The 18,941-nt window shown below is 34.9% G+C and overlaps 1 protein-coding gene across 3 annotated transcripts in view; it reads right to left on the bottom strand.

The window, feature by feature from the left end:
- Positions 1-12,902: 12,902 nt before the first annotated feature.
- The window catches only part of LOC121420475 (protein argonaute-2-like), a 30,325-nt gene continuing 24,286 nt past the window's right edge, over positions 12,903-18,941 (bottom strand). For 2 of the 3 annotated variants that reach the window (XM_041615124.1, XM_041615132.1), the window contains exons 20-22: positions 18,635-18,849; positions 16,238-16,261; positions 12,903-14,893 (exon numbers count right to left, since the gene is read on the bottom strand). In XM_041615124.1, coding sequence (XP_041471058.1) covers positions 14,779-14,893; positions 16,238-16,261; positions 18,635-18,849 — 354 coding nt within the window. In that variant the 3' untranslated portion in view covers positions 12,903-14,778. The remainder of the gene's footprint in view (positions 14,894-16,237; positions 16,262-18,634; positions 18,850-18,941) is intronic. The other variant, XM_041615140.1, reaches the window with a different exon arrangement.

The raw sequence follows: 18,941 nt of genomic DNA, 5'->3' as shown, positions 1-18,941 counted from the left end.
AGTGGAGACCAGCCCTATCAGAGCTCAGTCATCATCCAATGACAATGCCTATGGACTAGTGAAAGAAGCCTTCAGGAAAGAGGACATCAAAGGCTTGGAACACAGTGGTCCTACAAACAGTTGGACTCTCCTGACTGTAACATCCTATCCACAGAATGGCACTGTTCAGCGGTTTGTCAACCTCGAGACATTTCTTGGTAGAGATCGCTCAACTACCATCCATGTAAAGCGCATTACCTCGGCTAATGCCCCTCCATCAATCGGTGCATTGAAAGCAAGGTATCTCCAGACCATCGAATACTATGGAGAAATCCGCTCCTGTGCCTACATTGCCCGCCTGTTGAGAAACATTAACGCAGACCTTTTCCTAGTTCAGAAAGGACTAGATGGAATCCATGACAGAGTATTCAAGCGCAGCAGACCATACAGTGACAGATGGGCATTGCTTCGTAAAGCGCTGACCAAGACAGAAGCAAAACGGGAGCTACAGAAGATTGAAATCTCCTCCGGAAGCCGTCAAGAACTCCTGACCAAAGATGGCCTCGCCAAGATCGTCCTGCAGCTCGAGTCAAGGGTAGAAGGCATCCATGGTCGGTATGACAGCTGGAGACGTGCTCGTGACATGCCAGGACGCAGGCATAAGTACAGTGGAAAGTCTGCAGTGAAAAGGGACATGAGGCTGGAAACCCAGATGTGTTTCAGGCAAACATCAGCAGGTCTTGTGGTCAGGAGAATCTGCATGGCCAAGAAGAAGTCTTTGGTAGAAAGGGCATTTGGAGGACACCTCGTTACTGGACTCAATGTAGCATCTTCTATCAACACCTAGGAACATCAGGATAAATGTAATAGTATAGAGCCACGTAGATGAGAGGTATGCGATCAAAGAGATTGTGGTCTTGGAAGCGCAAGGACCTTGAAAGGTATCAACATTGGTTTGGAGCACATTATCTACAAGACATGAGGCACATACCACATAGGCCCTTTGGGTCATTTGGGCCTGCTGAAATACTTTGAGTTCCCGGGGTGAAAGACTGTGATTCCTTATCACCTAAACATCTATTGCAACTGGACCCATATGGTAAGAGATCAGTATTCATGAGACAATGTGTCAAGAAAAAAAAAATTGCTGAGGTAGCATCACTATGTTACATATGAGGCGAAGGGCCCCAAAAGGAGATGGTGGGGCTCGGTCGGTTAGAGCGCCTCCAGTGTATTTCAAATAAGATATGATCTCAACATGCATGGGTTTGAGTCCCGCTCATGCCAAACAACAAAAACTGATGCTATTGTTGTGTGCTAGCGCATGCCTCACCGCTGTATTCAGTGCAGGTGTGGATGCAGTTGGAGAACACTCTGTCCACCGAAAAATATGCAGATGTCGGTACTGTATTCTTTAGGAGGGTCACAACCTATGCATGTGAAACCAACACACTACTCATCAAAGAGCAGGGAGTTCACCCATGTATTGCACCTGCAGAAAACCAGTCAACCTCAACTCTAACAATGCGATAACGTACCATAAAGGTGGCATGCACTAAGAATGGAAAAAGAAGAACTACCAATATCTCGTGGAAAATGGACAACTCTAAAATCAGTAGTGATGTTGCACTGCAAGATGACTTTGCATTTGCCATCAGCCAATCCATTATTACCTGCTTGAACTAGGGTCAAGAACGATTGAAAGAGGAGAAATGCCCCTTTAACTGAGGTAGACATCGGGCAAGGATTTGACCCAAAATCTCCAGAACTATGAGAGTCAAAAACTTTCATCAAAACACAACCAACCTGAGGCTCTTTCCGTTGATAGCTCTTTGATCAGCAGTCCACTTTGAGATCGATGAAACTCACTGAAGTCAGACAATGGATGTCTTGATAGACATGTGAATAGAAACTGAACAGCGGAAATGAAATCAAATTAAAATGCACTGGAACAGAGCATTGATGCCTTTCTAGTCTATTGTACAGTCACTGGCACTTGATGACCTGGAAGTAATCTTTAATATATCTAGTAATCTTTGTCTCCATTTGTCCAAGTATATAACGCTTTACAAGAGATAGATTATGAGAGTTTGTTTTCTGATTGGCCAGTATTCAAAAGTCATACTTAATTTAAACTCCAGTCTAAAGTTGTTGTTAACTATATGGATAGCCATATCTAACAGTATAGGCTCTGTCAATCAATTATTCATAGTTTATGGGAAAAATAACTGGAATGGTTTTCTTTATCATTAATTATAGCATGAGGAAACTTGATTGTAAACAAAGAGTTAGAACATGACCTAGACCAGTTAAGCTGGACTTCAGAATACGGTCCATTGCATTTACTAGTGTATGTGGTTTCCAACTCACCCACCTTCTGAAGCATACAAAACATTAATTTTGCAATGAAACAGAGGGCAAATTGGTATCAAATATATTTCAATTAATTCTATGGTACAGTATCATGCTCTTTAAAAAAAATATAAAGTAAGGTGAAATTTAGCATTCCATAGAAGTGTGCTATTATAATAAATACAGAATTAACAATGGGTTATTATAAGAATAGCATGGTGTAACCACAGCAAGAATTTAAAAGTAGGGGAAGGCGGGGTAAGTTGTGACAGTTTTTGCTTTTTGCATGTTAGAATTGATTTGATTAATAATCTTGTCGAAATAAGTACCTTGCCTTGAAATTTAATTCTTCTGAAATATTTTCCACCTATATATAACTTTCTATCCCCACACTGAAAGTCATCGTGACCTTTGAAAAAAACGATGTCAAATGGCTCAACTTGCCCCATATATGGGGTAAGTTTGGGCCACCTTCTGGGGTAAGTTGAGCCACAAAAACTATGTACAAAATGTATGAGGGGAGAACCAGCATGTCAATTTTTTGTTTAAAGTCTTTTCACTTGCTAATTCTCTATAAATACTAACATCCTTTAAAAGGAAAAGAGCAGTCATGTAAATTTGCTCCTTTCAGCCAGCATTTCAATCGATTTTTATGGTTTGTTTGTTTTTTTAAGATACATTACCATAGGAATTACCATGGCTCAACTTACCCCAGTCCGAACTTAGTGCGATAATTTTGTATCCACACATTTATTATGCATCCATCATATAAAAGACTATGACAAGAATGAAGATCCATACCTGGACTAATAATGTTGTTATCATGTCTTTATTATATTTAAAGACGTGTGTGTTTATAAAGCACTTATCTATTTCACACTCTTTTTTACTTTTTTGGTTGAAATTCATATTTTTCCCTCTAAAAAAATACTTTTTGTTTCAAAGTTGAAAACAATGTGGTGGGGTTAGGGGTTATGCTATGGGTCATTAATACATGACACCACCACAATGTCTGACTCATTCATTTTTGGCCTGGGGCTGGTGGCTCAACTTGCCCCTATGCTCAACTTACCCCGCCTTCCTCTATATCTATATTTTAGAAAGGAATTGAATATGAATCAATTGAAGAAATGAGAGGATGATTGCATGAATGAAATACTTACAAAAAAGGAGGAAGTTATGGAGTTATAGAGGGAGTAAAAACAAGGAAAAGTAGGCATTCAAATGAAATACATAGAAAAAGAAAGGGACTAAAAATAAGCCTGTTACTGTGTTTACTATGTCATTTAAATTTGTGGACAGTAACAAGTAATTTCTTTAATTAAAATTCTTTGTTAATAATATATTTATAAAATACAATACTTAAAATACAACTTGTATGCATAGCATGCTGTTTTGTCTATAGCCAACTCTCTACTCCAATAAGAAAAATATATCCACTTCTTTGAGATGTCCCCTGAAACTTAGTTACAGATAAGACTTAAAGGTCAAGTCCACCTCAGAAAAATGTTGATTTGAATCAATGGAGAAAAATCAGGCAAGCACAATGCTGAAAATTTCATCAAAATCAGATGTAAAATAAGAAAGTTATGATATTTCAAAGTTTCGCTTATTTTTAACAAAATAGTTACTTGAACGAGCCAGTTACATCCAAATGAGAGAGTCAATGATGTCACTCACTCACTATTTCTTTTGTTTTTTATTGTTTGAATTATACAATATTTCAATTTTTACGAATTTGACAATGAGGACCACCTTGCCTGAACCACAAAATGTTAAAATAATGGATTTTCATGTGTTAAGGGAGAAATGAAACTTCAATTCACATGACAATGACTAGAAAATCAAAATGTTGTATATTTCATATAATAAAATACAAAAGAAATAGTGAGTGATGTCATCAGTTCCCTCATTTGCATACCAACCGAGATGTGCATATAACTGTTTTGTGAAATGAAGCGAAACTTTAAAATGTCATAACTCTCTTATTTTACATCCGATTTTGATGAAATTTTCAGTGTTATGCTTGTTGAATTTTTCTCTTTTTATTCAAATCAAGTTTTTGTTGAGGTGGACTTGTCCTTTAAGGATAAATATCAGTTGTGGTAATGATCTAGTAGGAACAGAATCCAATAAAATGACCATTCAAGTTTGAGTTTGTATAAAAGATATGTGCCAAATGGCTCTCGAAAAATGTGTCAATGCTAAGTAATGAGCAAAATAAGCACAGAATTCCAGAATAAGTCAGGTATTTTTCAAACAATATTCATACACTGTCCTACATATGCCTTTTTGTGTTACTGGTCATCAGAATTATAGATGTTCAGCCACGATTCCATGATTTCACAAAGATAAGTTTATTTCAATATACCAGATCTAGATCTATCATTATATGGAGGCATTTAACATTGATTTTATAGACTCTAGCTCTCATGAAAAAATTGTTTGCTGCAAGCCTGCAATTACTTTCTTTTACCTTCAAAGACACCATGCAGCCTTCAATCTTTTGAAAAATAAAATTAAGCAGGCAACAAAACTCATTAAAAATATGAACTTGACATGTTGTACTTGTGGACGAATAATGTATATTTTATTATCTCATAAATGCAGAGTGAATTTTACAGGCAAGTACTAATCTATATTGCCATATAGTAATAATATAATTAGGTTTCACAGCATAGAGTTTACATCACACATGGTAAAAGCTATTAATCAAATGGGTACAAAACAAACATCATCACAATATAGCAACCATACAAAAGAATAATAAATATTTCATCATAAAAGCTGTCATCAAAAAGTCCAATTAGTACAAAAACAATCTTAAATGTATTTTACTAGTTTTATACGGAACGATTGTGATTTAAACTAAACGTGAATGTTCAGCACCCCTAGGCCGTGCTACAGTGTGTCATGTTAGTTTGTGGGCACAGATCCTGATTGAAACTTTGATCAACAATTGGGTATTCACACAAAACTAGCCCAAATACAACTTTTTTTCAATTTACTTCCTATGCACAAGTCCCAGTCAAAATTTAGGCTTCATATTCAGACTTAGGCTACATATTCAGACCCACTCTTCTCAAGCAGTACAAAATAGTATATCACACAAAATGACCCATTTCGATCAAAACAAACAAATAATTACCCCAAATGCATAAATTCATACTCTTATAAGAAAGCTAGCAAATGTTAATTATGTATGTTCCCCCCTCAGACATAATCCTTTATCGTCTGCAACCGATGAAACACAAGTTTGTTTTCAAGATGAAAAAAGGCCTGGAATTGATTCTCAATGACCAACTGATCTTGACAGTGGCATATTGACTGATGCTTTCATTCAGCGGGAGATTTCGAAGGACTGAAATAGGAGTAATCCGTGGGCTACCTATTACCGGCAGGTATGCCAATAATAATCAAGTTTGGCATTTAGTCTTGCTTATGATTATACAACTAAAATAAATACACAATGCATTTACAGGGCTTCGTAACACAAAGGTTTGCGATGAATCGCAAATATGAAAGAACCGCACTCATTGGCTCCCAGTCAGTATTTCAAACAGAGTGCGCATGCAATGATGATCTTGATTGGTCATTGGCATTTAGCGATTGATTCTTTGTGCTACGGAGCCCTGGACAATAATGGAAGCCTTGCATGCCGTGACTAGGTTGATATGTACTTTTTGAGATAAATTTGAGTTTGTATCAACTCAAATATTCAAATTCAGTCATATATATGTATAAAGGCTACATAATATTAGAATCCCCAGTTATCTTTGATACAGAAAAGAATTATGTCTAAATTCAGAAAGAAAACAGAATTCACAAAATTTCATGAAAAACACAATTTGGGGTCAAAAATTTTTTGGGAAAAGGATTATTTGAAAATCTTCATGAAAATCAAACTAAACTAAAAAAAAAGAATACTGCATGAGTGAAAAATCTGCCCATCAAACCTAAGTCCTGTTTCATAAAAAAAAAACTTATTATCATAACAAGTGCAGTTTCTGTAAGAAGTTTTTATCAGCCAATTAAATAGAATGATTTCGGTAGCTTTAAACTGTCGCTGCAAATTTGTTATTATGACAAGTTTTATAAAATGGGGGCCTGTTACCAATGTTAAGCATGTGCTCACTAAGCTTAATCTGCATTAAAACTTAATTTCAATAACATTTTTCACTATTTGCACTTATTCTTGCTTAATCGTCTTTTTCTTTTTCATGTCACAAAATAATGCAGAATGTGATGTTAAGAACATCTAAGAACATGGAATTTGCATTTAAAAAACCCAGAAAACTTGGGTTGCTTACATTTATGTAATACATAAAAAGCAGAATCATATTGTCTATTTCCAGTATTACAAAATTGATATTTAATAAACAAGGTTTGAAAATTCAGTATAAAGAAAAGATACAAAGTATCATCTTCTCAAGATGTTATTCTAAAAGAATGGATTATCAAGTTTTACAAAAATTTAAATATTGCATTTTGCCCTGAAAATCTGGTTTCAAATTTTAACTAAAAAAAGTATATGTTACATGTAATAACTTGAAAATGGCATTTATTTTTCTTTGCTGGATAAAAAGTATGTTACAGGTCACATGTTTAGTAGCATCAATACAATGATTTATTTCTTTTAGTTGTGGCACAAACGTGTACTTGCAAGGACTTTAAAAAGTCAAACTTGCTTCAAACAACCACCTGGATAGAAGGACCACCTTTCTATTAAAGGGATGGTCCGGGCTGAAAGTATTTATAACTTAATGGATAGAGTAGAATTCACTGAGCAAAATGCCAAAAATTTCATCAAAATCAGATAGCAAATAACAAAGTCATTGAATTTTAAAGTTTAGCAATATTTTGTGAAAACAGTCGTCATGAATATTCATTAGGTGGGCTGATGATGTCACATCCCCACTTGTTCTTTTGTATTATATTACATGAAATTAGGTTTATTCAATTTTTTCTTCGAAGAACTAGAAAAAGTGGATTGACAACTGATTTAGTGCATTAGATATTTATTGCTGCAACTATATGGGAAACATATTATTCACACAAGTATGAAATAATGAAAAAAATATGATTTTATGTAATATTAGAAAATGCAAAGTGGAGATGTGACATCATCAGCCCACCTAATGAATATTCATTACGATGTTTTCACAAAATATTGCTAAACTTTAAACTTAAATAACTTTATTATTTGTTATCCGATTTTGATGAAATTTTCGGCATTTTGCTCAGTGAATTCTACTCTACATATTAGGATACATATATTTTCAGCCCGGACCATCCCTTCAAGACCATCAAAATGGTCCTCCTTGAGAAGTGTATTACAGGAACCTGTAAATAAATACCACCTCCTCATGACGTGGCACGACATTTTCTCCTGCGACACTTGCTCTGGTCTTGATATCTCCGAGGGCATAGGGTTAGGGCGAGGATTGTAATAGATTTTTTGATTCAGAATAATGTAAAGATAAGGATTAGGTTTTTTTAGTTTTGGAGGTTAGGTTTTATGTTTGGCCTAATGAGCAGATTTTTCATCGGAGCACTTGTTGCCGGAGCAAATGTCATGGGACCCCTCATGAAGACCACTTTTATTGTCTCATGGTAGTCTTTACATACAGATTTCAGGTTCCAACCCAAGGGCCTCAAGGTAAAAGAAATGTGAGAGACTGGTTCATTTCCCTAATTTACTTCAAAAGTGACAGAAATATTGCTTATACCCCTTTCATAAACCCAATTATGCGGCTAATAGCAGCATAATTTGGTCGTAAAATCGGAGGAGGACCAGAGTTATCCGCATTGTTTTGATGCTGCAATTATCCGCATAATAGCAGCATCGGGACCAGATTTTGACTTTATGAACGCATTTCGAAAGTAATGCGGATAATCGCCATGGTGCGGTCACAAGGTCACCCCTTTTCAATGCAACCGCATCGGAGGGGGTGTGTGCGGTTGCCATGACGATTATCCGCCTTTTTCAGGACGGGCGCTCGTAAAAATAGTGCGGATTATTTTCAGAGTTTGTGAACGTAATTTTTATTGAATTATCCGCATTACTCTTAGGCGGCTAATTTGAGGATGGGTTTATGAAAGGGGTATCAGTTACTCATTGTGACTTTTATATAATCATATTATTATGCTTCAACCAACAATCTTCATCAAATGCCCTCGATTGCTATCTGATCATAAAAACAAAACTAGATTTGGTCTAACACGCGTACATGTATTTACATACAATACAGAACTAAACCATGTTCATCATTCTCTTTGTGAAATCAAAGCGACCACAATCACAGAGTTTCACACCTTTCTCTATCAAAAAAAGGCAGACATCATTTCTGCACCATCTGATATTATTTCAGTGAAGTTGCCGTGTACCTAATTCTTTTTCAGTAAAAAATAAGTTCATATTTCACAATCTGATATTGATGAGGTGTTTAGTGAAATGTGAACCATCAATTGTCAGGCACAATGTATTGTTTGAACACCATTTGTACAAATCCTTAACTCTTCTATTTCTTAAAGCATATCTTTGCCACATCAATATGTTTCCTCATGCAGTCTTTTCTCACTGCTAATAACAATAAAAAAAAACTCATTGCTTTCAAACAACATGTATACTAAGGTTTAATAGACATCACAAAAACAACTTTTTTACAAGTTTGAATCACTTAAAACAAACCTCTTACAATATATATCTCCCGTGTCTACAATTAATATTCTTATAACCTCGACTACTAGAACTATAACATCTTTCACGCTAATTGAGGGCTGGAAGCCCAATATTTAAAGTGCATAAGGATTAAATATATACCATCAAGTGCTCAAAACATGTACCATGAATTTTGTAAGACAGAATTGCAGAAAGTTCATCTTTTCTTCTCAAGAAAGACAAGCTCATCTTTGTCAACACTCAACATTTTTATGCAGAATATTGAAATTTGGGCAAAATAAACGGCCTCTCGTACTGGAAATGTTTAACACGGAAGGTGACATGTTGCATCTTTAGATGCTGGTTTCCCCAGCTAATTTTGCATACATGATCGTTTTCTATAAAATTCAACAAATGCAGTGATCAATTACAACAACATACAAAATCCTGCTTTGCTAAGACAATATTACTTGTAAAATTGACATAGTACTTTACGAGATGATTCATCACTTTAGGGGAACATGTGACAATATGTAGGGCATTGGGTTTAGAACGGGAGATAATCATGCACTTACATAACTACACAATATTGCCCAGACTGGAAGGTATATTTTTATTTTCATGCTCATTTATACTGTATGGAGATTGGCAGCTGAACAGAAGAGATATATATCCACAATGCATTAATGAATATTTTGAGGAAAACCTGATTTGTTCAATTTGGCAAGGAAAATGAGTTGTAAATTTGCTTACTATTTTTAATATATACCCATACAATCCTCGCAGCCTGATTGATATTTTTATGTATTTGCAACATTTGGGAAAAAAGCTTTTAGCTTTCTGCTTGGGAGGATCTGAAAGTATAATCTACTGTCCATATGAATAAGAACAAAAAAACCTGTTCCATTTTTCCTGTCAAAGGTCATTACAGTTTGAATTCAGATATTAACGAGACGAATGTCCGCACTGGAATGTGGTCGAATCCAGTGTGTATGTATCCTCTCTATGTACACTGCGCAACACATTTACATACATGTAGAGTGGACATGATTGTACATACAGCAGACTCGAGCTTACTGGGTCATTCAGCTATTTATCAATCAAATAAACTTGGTGGGAAGTTATATTATTAATGATATGAATCTTTAATACACTGCTCTGCTTGTGTAATATCATATTTCACACATGTAAAAGGTTTAGACAGTATTTTTAAACTACAAACAAAAATATATAGGTGGTTCAGACATCAGAATGTCATATTCAGGTAGCAACATGACATGAACTATGCAAATTTGCAATAACCATAAAATCTACAAAGACTACAAAAATTATTCAAAGCAAACTTGTAGGTTGAGCTGTATGGGTACTTAACTCAGAGGAGATTATACACAAATAATTCAATATTTCAAAGTTTGAATGGCAAGGGGCTCAACTGTCAAACTTACAAGAATAATATTCATCATGATTACTTTACAAATGATCAAACTACAACCATTCTTGATTGATGGTGTAGCAGTGTCACATTATGTCATAAAATTAAAACTACTAGTTCAAGTACTTTATAAAAGTAAGATAAAAAAATGTTCTAACCAAACCCTTATTTTCATAGATAATGGGAGTTACATGTACATGTAGTATAATGGTTATCTGAAGTAGATATCTATTTCATATTAGATTTTATATTGCACTTGACTTATTTAACTTATACGCATCTAGAAACAAGGCTCAAGAAATTAATTATCCTAATACAAGCCTTGATTACTTTATTAGTACAAAATGGATATATTCTTTTAAGGGTGTATGTATGGACACAAATCTTTGGCACTAATAGTCTTAATTGATAATAAATAATGCAAAATCAATCTCTCTTTAGAAAATAGCAGGGTATCATACCCCCCCTCCCTCCCTTTCTCTCTGATCTATCTCTCTTTGTCCCCCCCCCCCCTCTCTCTATATATATACAGTGTATATACTGTCATTTTTAACTCAAACATTGATTTCTTCAAATTTCAATCTTTTGGGGTAAATGGCTACTTACATTATAAAAAAATTGTAAAGCCATACGTCTATTTCTTTTTCTGCCGTGCATTCCAAAAAATAGGAAAATATAAAATTACTTCAAAGTAAGAAACATATTTCACATTTATATGTGAATGCCTGTGCTCTTCTAAAGGTACAGAATGTATAGCCGAGAGTAAATATTCGAAATGCAGCAGTACAATTACTTCTTTTCTCTGCCTGTGGTTCAATGTATCATTAGATTTACACTATTTACACTTTGAATCAGCTCGGGGCGAAAATCACATTGCCTTTCATTTCATATGGGATCCTCTATCATTAAAATTGCATTTGCTGAATTGGAAATGCACAGATATGGAGAGATTATAAGGATATAAGGGTGATAAGGAAAATCAATATCATCAAAATCAAATTCATTTGGTATCTAATACACTTCAATCCCTGTCATTCATACAACATATATACTTTGTCAGGGTGAGTATTGTTGAAATTGCTTCAATTGATATGAGGACCCCTTTGAAGCTAACAAGAAATTGCTTACAAGTGAAGAGGCTGAAGAAGCTGTGGACTTAAAATTGGCAAATACATGTAAATCAACAAAGACTGTATCAGGTGATCTTGACTGGTCACATGACATGTGTTTCTACATACACAAACAACTTTGTATCACATGATCTTGACTGGTCACACAATTGTCACATGACATGTGATTTTAAACATATCAGCTAATATTGTATCAGGTGATCCTGACTGGTCACATGATAAACCACATGTTATGTGATTCTAACAGTCTCTATCTAAAAGTAACAATGCTTACAAGTATTCACATATTCTTCTAAGTGATTTATCACCCATCAATGGCACAATATACAGTCACAAACTCTCTGATAAACGACATTTGAAATTCTAAAAAATAGTGGTACATGTACTTGTACATGTAGATACATCCATTATCCAAAAGATTACACATACATGTATATAATCAAATAAATTATCTATTCCATGGAAAATACATATATATAAAAATTTGTGCTGTACTTTCTATGTCTATCTTTTTTTTCAAAAAAAGGTCACACAAGGATCACGATTAAAACATTTATTTACAAATTATTATTCCTTTTTTTTACTGATGCAGCCATCAGCTGTTTCAGGTTGAAATAAATAAATCAAGGAAATCTTGGTGCTCTCTACCTCCCCTCTCTATTCCATAAGATAGAAATATCCATCTTGTTGGATGTCTCCAAACTGACTACCATCATCATTCATCATCATCATCATCATCATCATCATTCATCATAATCATTTTCTTTTCAATTGCGACTTCCCGGACTGTGTCTCGTGCTTTCACATATCCATCATGGTGTTATTTTATTCATATCAATTCAAACAGGTCTAGGGCTTGGGACACATACAAAATGTTAGAAAAGTTTTGCAAAGATTGAAAATCTTGCAAACACTATTGCAGTACTCTGATATTTACTAATAGAAAAGTGTTTTTTATAAGAAAATAGTATTCTCACATTTCTCGCCATTGTGTGGAAAAAAAATTGGGGGAAATTTTATTTTCTGTGTTTTACACCAAAAAAATAATTTTACATACTATACGAAGTGTAAAAAGTTAGCATCTCTGATTTTAGATTTAGATATGGTCCAAAACCTAGTGTTTTTCAAACATCATAAGCATACATGTAAACCACTGATTTGCATGTTGAAGCAGCATCCGTGCTCAATGTATAACATAACTAGATTGTCCTTTTTCTGATGTATGCAGCATAGCAGAACTTGACGTTTCGGATAATACCTTGCCCAAGGTAAGAACAACATATAGCTTTTTAATACATGAAAAAAAATCACAATTTAAATCTTAATGTTTTATGTTTTTAAACCCCTGTAGACTGGAACCAGAAGATCACTGTACAAATCTTATGGGAATTACAGAATCCAGTAGTCAACAGATAAACTCATTGCCTACTGGAAATGGGTGATCAAAGTACAAAGCCTATGGGAGTCATATAATTCAAGAGTCAGCAGGTTAATATAAATATGGAGGAAAATCAACAAATCAACATATTTTGTTGCAAGAAGACCAGAAATCAACTGCTTGATTTCCAAATAATTTTATGGATATGGGAAAAAGTCAATCACAAGTGTAGGCTATTAGGTAATGTTTCCTAGAGCTACATGTATCTGGGTTTTCTTTAATCTTCGATGGCATTAACTTTTGGACTCACTTCAATAAACTATGCAGCATGGTGTTAATATTCAGGTTCTGCAACGCATGATGTGCGACTTGTTCGAGGTCGGCCATGATTTACATAAAATGGATTTCAGAATAAGGGTCTTATAGATAATGTAAACCACTGACTAACCTCACTTTTTAGAAATTCACACGAACGTTATTTCAATATATGCAGCATGCTTTGACCCCATAGACCTTGAAGCTGTTCATGCGAATACATACAATTCCATTGTCCAAGTCAAGATGAGAAGAATTTTGAGATATTACGCCTGGTGAGACAATTTTTCATCATGTCTTTGAAATAGACCAGTTACCTCATGGGCAATTTTGGTCAAATGACCTTTCATTTCTTTCATTATGATAGGCAGATTTCATAGCAAGATATTATCAAGCATGCCTCACAGAGCAGGATGAAGAAATTGCATAGACTAGGTGACTAGAATAGCAAACCAATGAACACTCTGTGAAGGTTTTTGTTGCATTTCTTTCTTTGAATGCAACATACTTGGTCAACTTTAAAAAAACAGTGTTAGTGGATGAATTGTTCTTTTTGCGGATCTAGTGAAGAACACATTTCAAAAGAATATATGAATAATCAAGACGTCAAAGATGGTGCTTATCTCTTTAAATATTAAACCACCATGTCATTTTAGTACAAATGACCTTCTTCTGATTATGGCAAGAATGGAACTACGAACTAGCTTATTGCTGTGTAGAAGGACTGATATTATGACCAACATCCTAAAACTTTCCATAGAATATTAATACTTTCCTCTGTTACTGATCATTCATCTTTCAAGATCTCTTCTGTACGTTATCCCTATTACGTCACTCTGATGCAGCTATAGTTCATGTTATCCATTTGATCACCAACTTCAACATAATTTATATCCTAAGATCAAAAGGTCTTACTAATATGTTCTTTCAAATTAACATGTACAACTAGAAAATCGTAGTGTTCATACTTATCATAAAGGTCTGTAAAAAAAAAAACCCAGACCCGATTCAATAAAATACTGAGAACAAACATGTCCCAGACTGGCCATCCTTCTAATCGTTCTAATCAAGGTGCATGTTATTAAACTCAACATTGGTGGCAAAATCTTTACCCGTCATTTTATTACTGTACGTCTTTACCCGGTGCTGACATGTAGAAAACCCATGTTAAGTGAGATCATTCGTGATGACCTACATGTGTAGGCACATTCCAAGATCAATATAAAGATGGCAAGCAGCTGCCCTCCATTAGTTTCCAGTTCTAGATCCTCTGCAGAGGAAGTGGATCCCTACTCAGGTATGGGCTCAATTGACCTCTGACATCAGGGTCAAATTTTGAGATCTCAAGGTCAACTTAAGTCTGGAGGTCAACAGACAAGTGTAATATCACGAACATAGGCCACATAACACATTGAAAAACAACAGAATTTTGTGAGGATTTTTTTTTTCATGAATGTTGACTCCTTTTCGCGATACCTTCATCTCTAAACACAGCTTACCATGCAGCATAGAAAGAATGACCCTTCACCTCTCATGCAAAGTACATGACCTTGAGGGTGTCGTCGTGTACCTTCACAGCCCGTATCATGTCTTCAAAGCTACGCCCATAACTGGTAGCCCCGTGGTGGCTGCTACCATCCCCACCACTGAAAAAGCAAAGAGATATACAAGAAAAAAAAAGATGAATATACAAAAAATAATAAAATGAATTATATTTCAATTTGTATTTATTAATCAACCTGAAGTTTCAAATTGCAATAGACTCTGATTGCCTGATAACAAAATTAGTGAGGGCCCTGTATCACGAAACTGAGTGATTCATTTGAGATTGATTTTTAATATTCATAGCAGTTCATAACCATTGCTATCAATCATATAAATCCATATTGTGATCAATTGAATTACTTTGTGCAACAGTACATACATGTATATCACCATTACTACCATGTGCCACACTGATGATTTTAGTGTTTGCCGTAAAATTTAATTGGCCTGTAAACTTTTGACCCTGTGACCACAAGATCGATCACATCATTCCCACTCCTACAGGCATTAGCTGATGGCCGAGGTTTGCATAATATGGGTACTGCATATCCAATCACCAAAAATATTGAAAACATTGATAATACAATCACACTGGTTTATTTCACAAGTACATGTTCATAAAATCTCAACTCCTTAAAATAGTTTAAATGGGAAAAAGAATCATGAAAGAGCAGAGCATTGTGTACAAATGCAGCATTCTGGTAGACTGTGTGATGCAAAGAAGTGCACATCTTGTATTTTTTCTTTCTTTTTAAAGAGCACAGCCTTTAAAATATGTGCCAATGCTTTGTGACATAGTGTTTTGTGGCAAAAATAGTGTTAAAAATGATTTCATAATCAGTAAGACTTTTCATCTACTTTATCACATATAAATATACATACACAGATGTATCATTAAATTGATAAAGCAACCAACAAACTTGATTATTGTTTCCTAAAGAGCAAATATATCAACATCAATAAAGAGCATTCTTTACCTTTGTTTCATATAACACTGTTCCTTGCAAATTCTTGTTACATTAAATAAACCAGATTTTCAATCGGAAAAAGTTTTATTTAGAATTATAGTCTATTATAGTATGCTATATCCTTTTCCACAGCATTTGGCCCTTTGCTAAAATATCATATATAATGTCAAACCATTAGGACACAATATGTGAAAACTGTAGAGGAATGTGAATTTGGAAAGAAATGAATCAAATTAGATGCTATTTCAATGAGAAATTTGGTGGGATACATACAATGATATTGGGGTTAAAATGAAAAACTTAGATTCAACAAGAAGTTTGGTTGGCATGGCTGGAGAGAGAAAAACAGAGAGATGGTCGAGGAAAGAGAAAAAAAAAGAGTTGGGAGAAAGGAGAGAGAATGAAGAGAAAATGGGTAGGGGGAATAGGTATGTAGAGAGCAAGAAGCAAAGACATCATTTTACGTTTTTAACTCACTTGCTATTTGTGCCTGATTGATGGCTGCAAAAAAAGTGATGTAAAAAACATAAATAAGCAATAATATAAATATTCAGAAAAAAATGTGTTTTGCATGATGTTGCTTTAATAATGAAGATTAGCTGATGGTTTCCCTATTATTACATGCATATTGACTGAGTCAATAAAACAGTATGAATTTTATCCTCAACAAATAAAGATATACTGTCCATGTACGGCAACATCTCTAGCAATGGCATAAAAATGCCTCGTGTGGACTTTGAGAAAAGTATAATACCATCTTCGAGGAGAAATCATGTATGCATGACTTGGCAAATCTATTTCACGATTTACACATTCATCAAATAAGTGTAGGTACACTTCTATCACATACTTTCCCTATATGCTCAATACCATTTCTGTTAAAAAGAATTACACCATTTTCAACTTTCTTACAACATGTATGTTAATGTTAGTTTGGAAGTGGTCCTTTCTTTCCAAATTTCATATTTTTTTTCTTCAGTTTCTTCCTAGTTTTAAACATTCTCACATTTATTAAAAAATACAAGTATTCTTAATTGCTTACTATACACATTTATCCATGTGAACAAATTGCTCAAACCAATATAGCTACTTCTACACAAAACTACAACTTAATTAATATTACACCTAATATTACTACTAACTCACTTGCTACTATTCTGCATAAAACAAAACGCTACTATGACTTCTAAATACTTAATTTACAATAAACAGGAAAAATAAACAACAATAAAATTGCAAATAAATTTTCTACAACAGCAACTAGACTACTAAGTAAAGCATACAGATGAATTGATCTTGTACTTTTTAACATATTTATTGGATAACAATGCATGTGACATGCAGGTGCATCTTCATAAGCCAAAGTGCATAGCACAAAACCAGGGGCAGGGGAGAAAATAATAAAATAAAACAAGGGGATTGCTAACTTCTAAATCTAAAAGTACCATTTACATGTAGACAGGTACTATGTTATCTCTAAATTTTTGTGAATCTGAACAGAGCATCCTGTAAAAAAATTAGTGGAAGACATCTACTTCAACCTTGTAGCAAAGTATGAATAGATATGACCAATTCTATACGCAAGGCAAATGTATTATCACTCAAGGAGCAAATGTGTAGAATGGAAGCAACGAAAACAGGCCATTCAAAAGCAGAGGAAGTCAGTATGGAGATGAATAGCAAAATTGAGCTAATAAAAAAAAAAGAAAAAGACCCAAACGAACAATGCTTCTCGACTAGCATGGGAATGCAGCAAGTTGTAGTTGTGGAACAGGCAGAAACAGAAAGCACAATCCTGGTCACAAAAAATCTTGACTGGCACAAGACATCGAAAGTGTAATGCAATCTTAAAACTAAAGAATGAAAGTTATCTCTATTCTATAAGCAAGGCAAATTGTTTATCGCTAAAGGAGCAAATGTGTGGAATTGAAGCAAAAAAATAAACAATAAAGCAAACAAAAACAAGCAAAGTCAATCAAAAGCAGAGGTAGGCAGCAGGGAGATGAATAGCAAAACTGGAGCTAAAAAAGAGCAAAATTATTAAATAGAATAGAACAAATTATGAGAGCCCAGAGTAGACATTTGATGAAAGTTGTCAGCTGTCACAAGTTGACATGCACTGAAAATACCAGTGAAATCCTTACTTTTTCATCAATTCGGAAAGATTAGGACAATTTTCAAATGCCAACAACCTTCACAAAGTACCTAGGATATGTAACTACAGTTAAAAGCTGACTACTCCTGCAATATGACTGGTCAAGAGGTGATTTGTAATAGAATTTTGGCACTTGTTGAAACTGGGCCAAGAAGGCCTACTGAAACTAAAATGAAATGGGAGTCTTTGAGTTTTGTTGCACATCGCTAGGTTAGACGTGGTTTTAAGGCAACTGGAAGAGCCAAGTGAAAAGTCCATGGTATTTATGAAATTCATATAAAAAAATCTAAAATGAACTGGTTCATGGGATATTCTATAGAAATGAAAACCAGAAATTCATTTCATAAAATATGTTATTAAGATCAAATTCTGGAATTCTAGGATGAATCCGCTGTTGGCACATCAATTACAGGATTTCTGCAGCTTATAGCAAAAGCCCTTGGAAGCATTTCTTGAAGTCTTTGTCATTGATATTACACATATTGTAATTCTTAGAATTGTTTATCTGAGAGTAAGATCTTCATTGAATATCATTGACAAGATAATCCAAGAAACACTCCCAGGTTCATCATGCCGAACATGGAGGGGGCTGGTCATTTGTAATACATTCATCATAACGATGAGAGCCACAAGGATTATTAAGGACATTATTACAGGAAATGTCACTTCCCTTCTGGCTCTCAAAACGGACGAATCACCAAAGACAGCCTCGGACTTACCTGTCGTGGTCATATCTATCGTGGTCCTTCTCTACCAGATGGTATCGGGCACGGAAGGCCACCAGGTGGGCGTAGTAGGCAGGGGCGGGGATGGAGACACTACGAGTGCAGCGTACATAGGTGTGGCACAGCTGGTAGGTTAGACATTGGAGTTCATCGGCTTTGAAGCGGTTGTCGTCCCAGAGGACATGGTAGTGCGAGGGACGGCTGGTGCCCTGGAATGTTGGAACAAGAATGAACCGATGCAACTACTGTGGTGAAGTGGTTAAGTCCCTTGCATCTAAACTAAATAATCTGGGTTCAAGTC

The sequence above is a fragment of the Lytechinus variegatus genome, chromosome 1 (assembly GCF_018143015.1).
Source record: "Lytechinus variegatus isolate NC3 chromosome 1, Lvar_3.0, whole genome shotgun sequence".
NCBI classification, from domain to species: Eukaryota; Metazoa; Echinodermata; class Echinoidea; order Temnopleuroida; family Toxopneustidae; genus Lytechinus; species Lytechinus variegatus.
The sequence above is the reverse complement of the archived record's forward strand: the minus strand, read 5'-3'. Positions and strand labels throughout refer to the sequence as shown.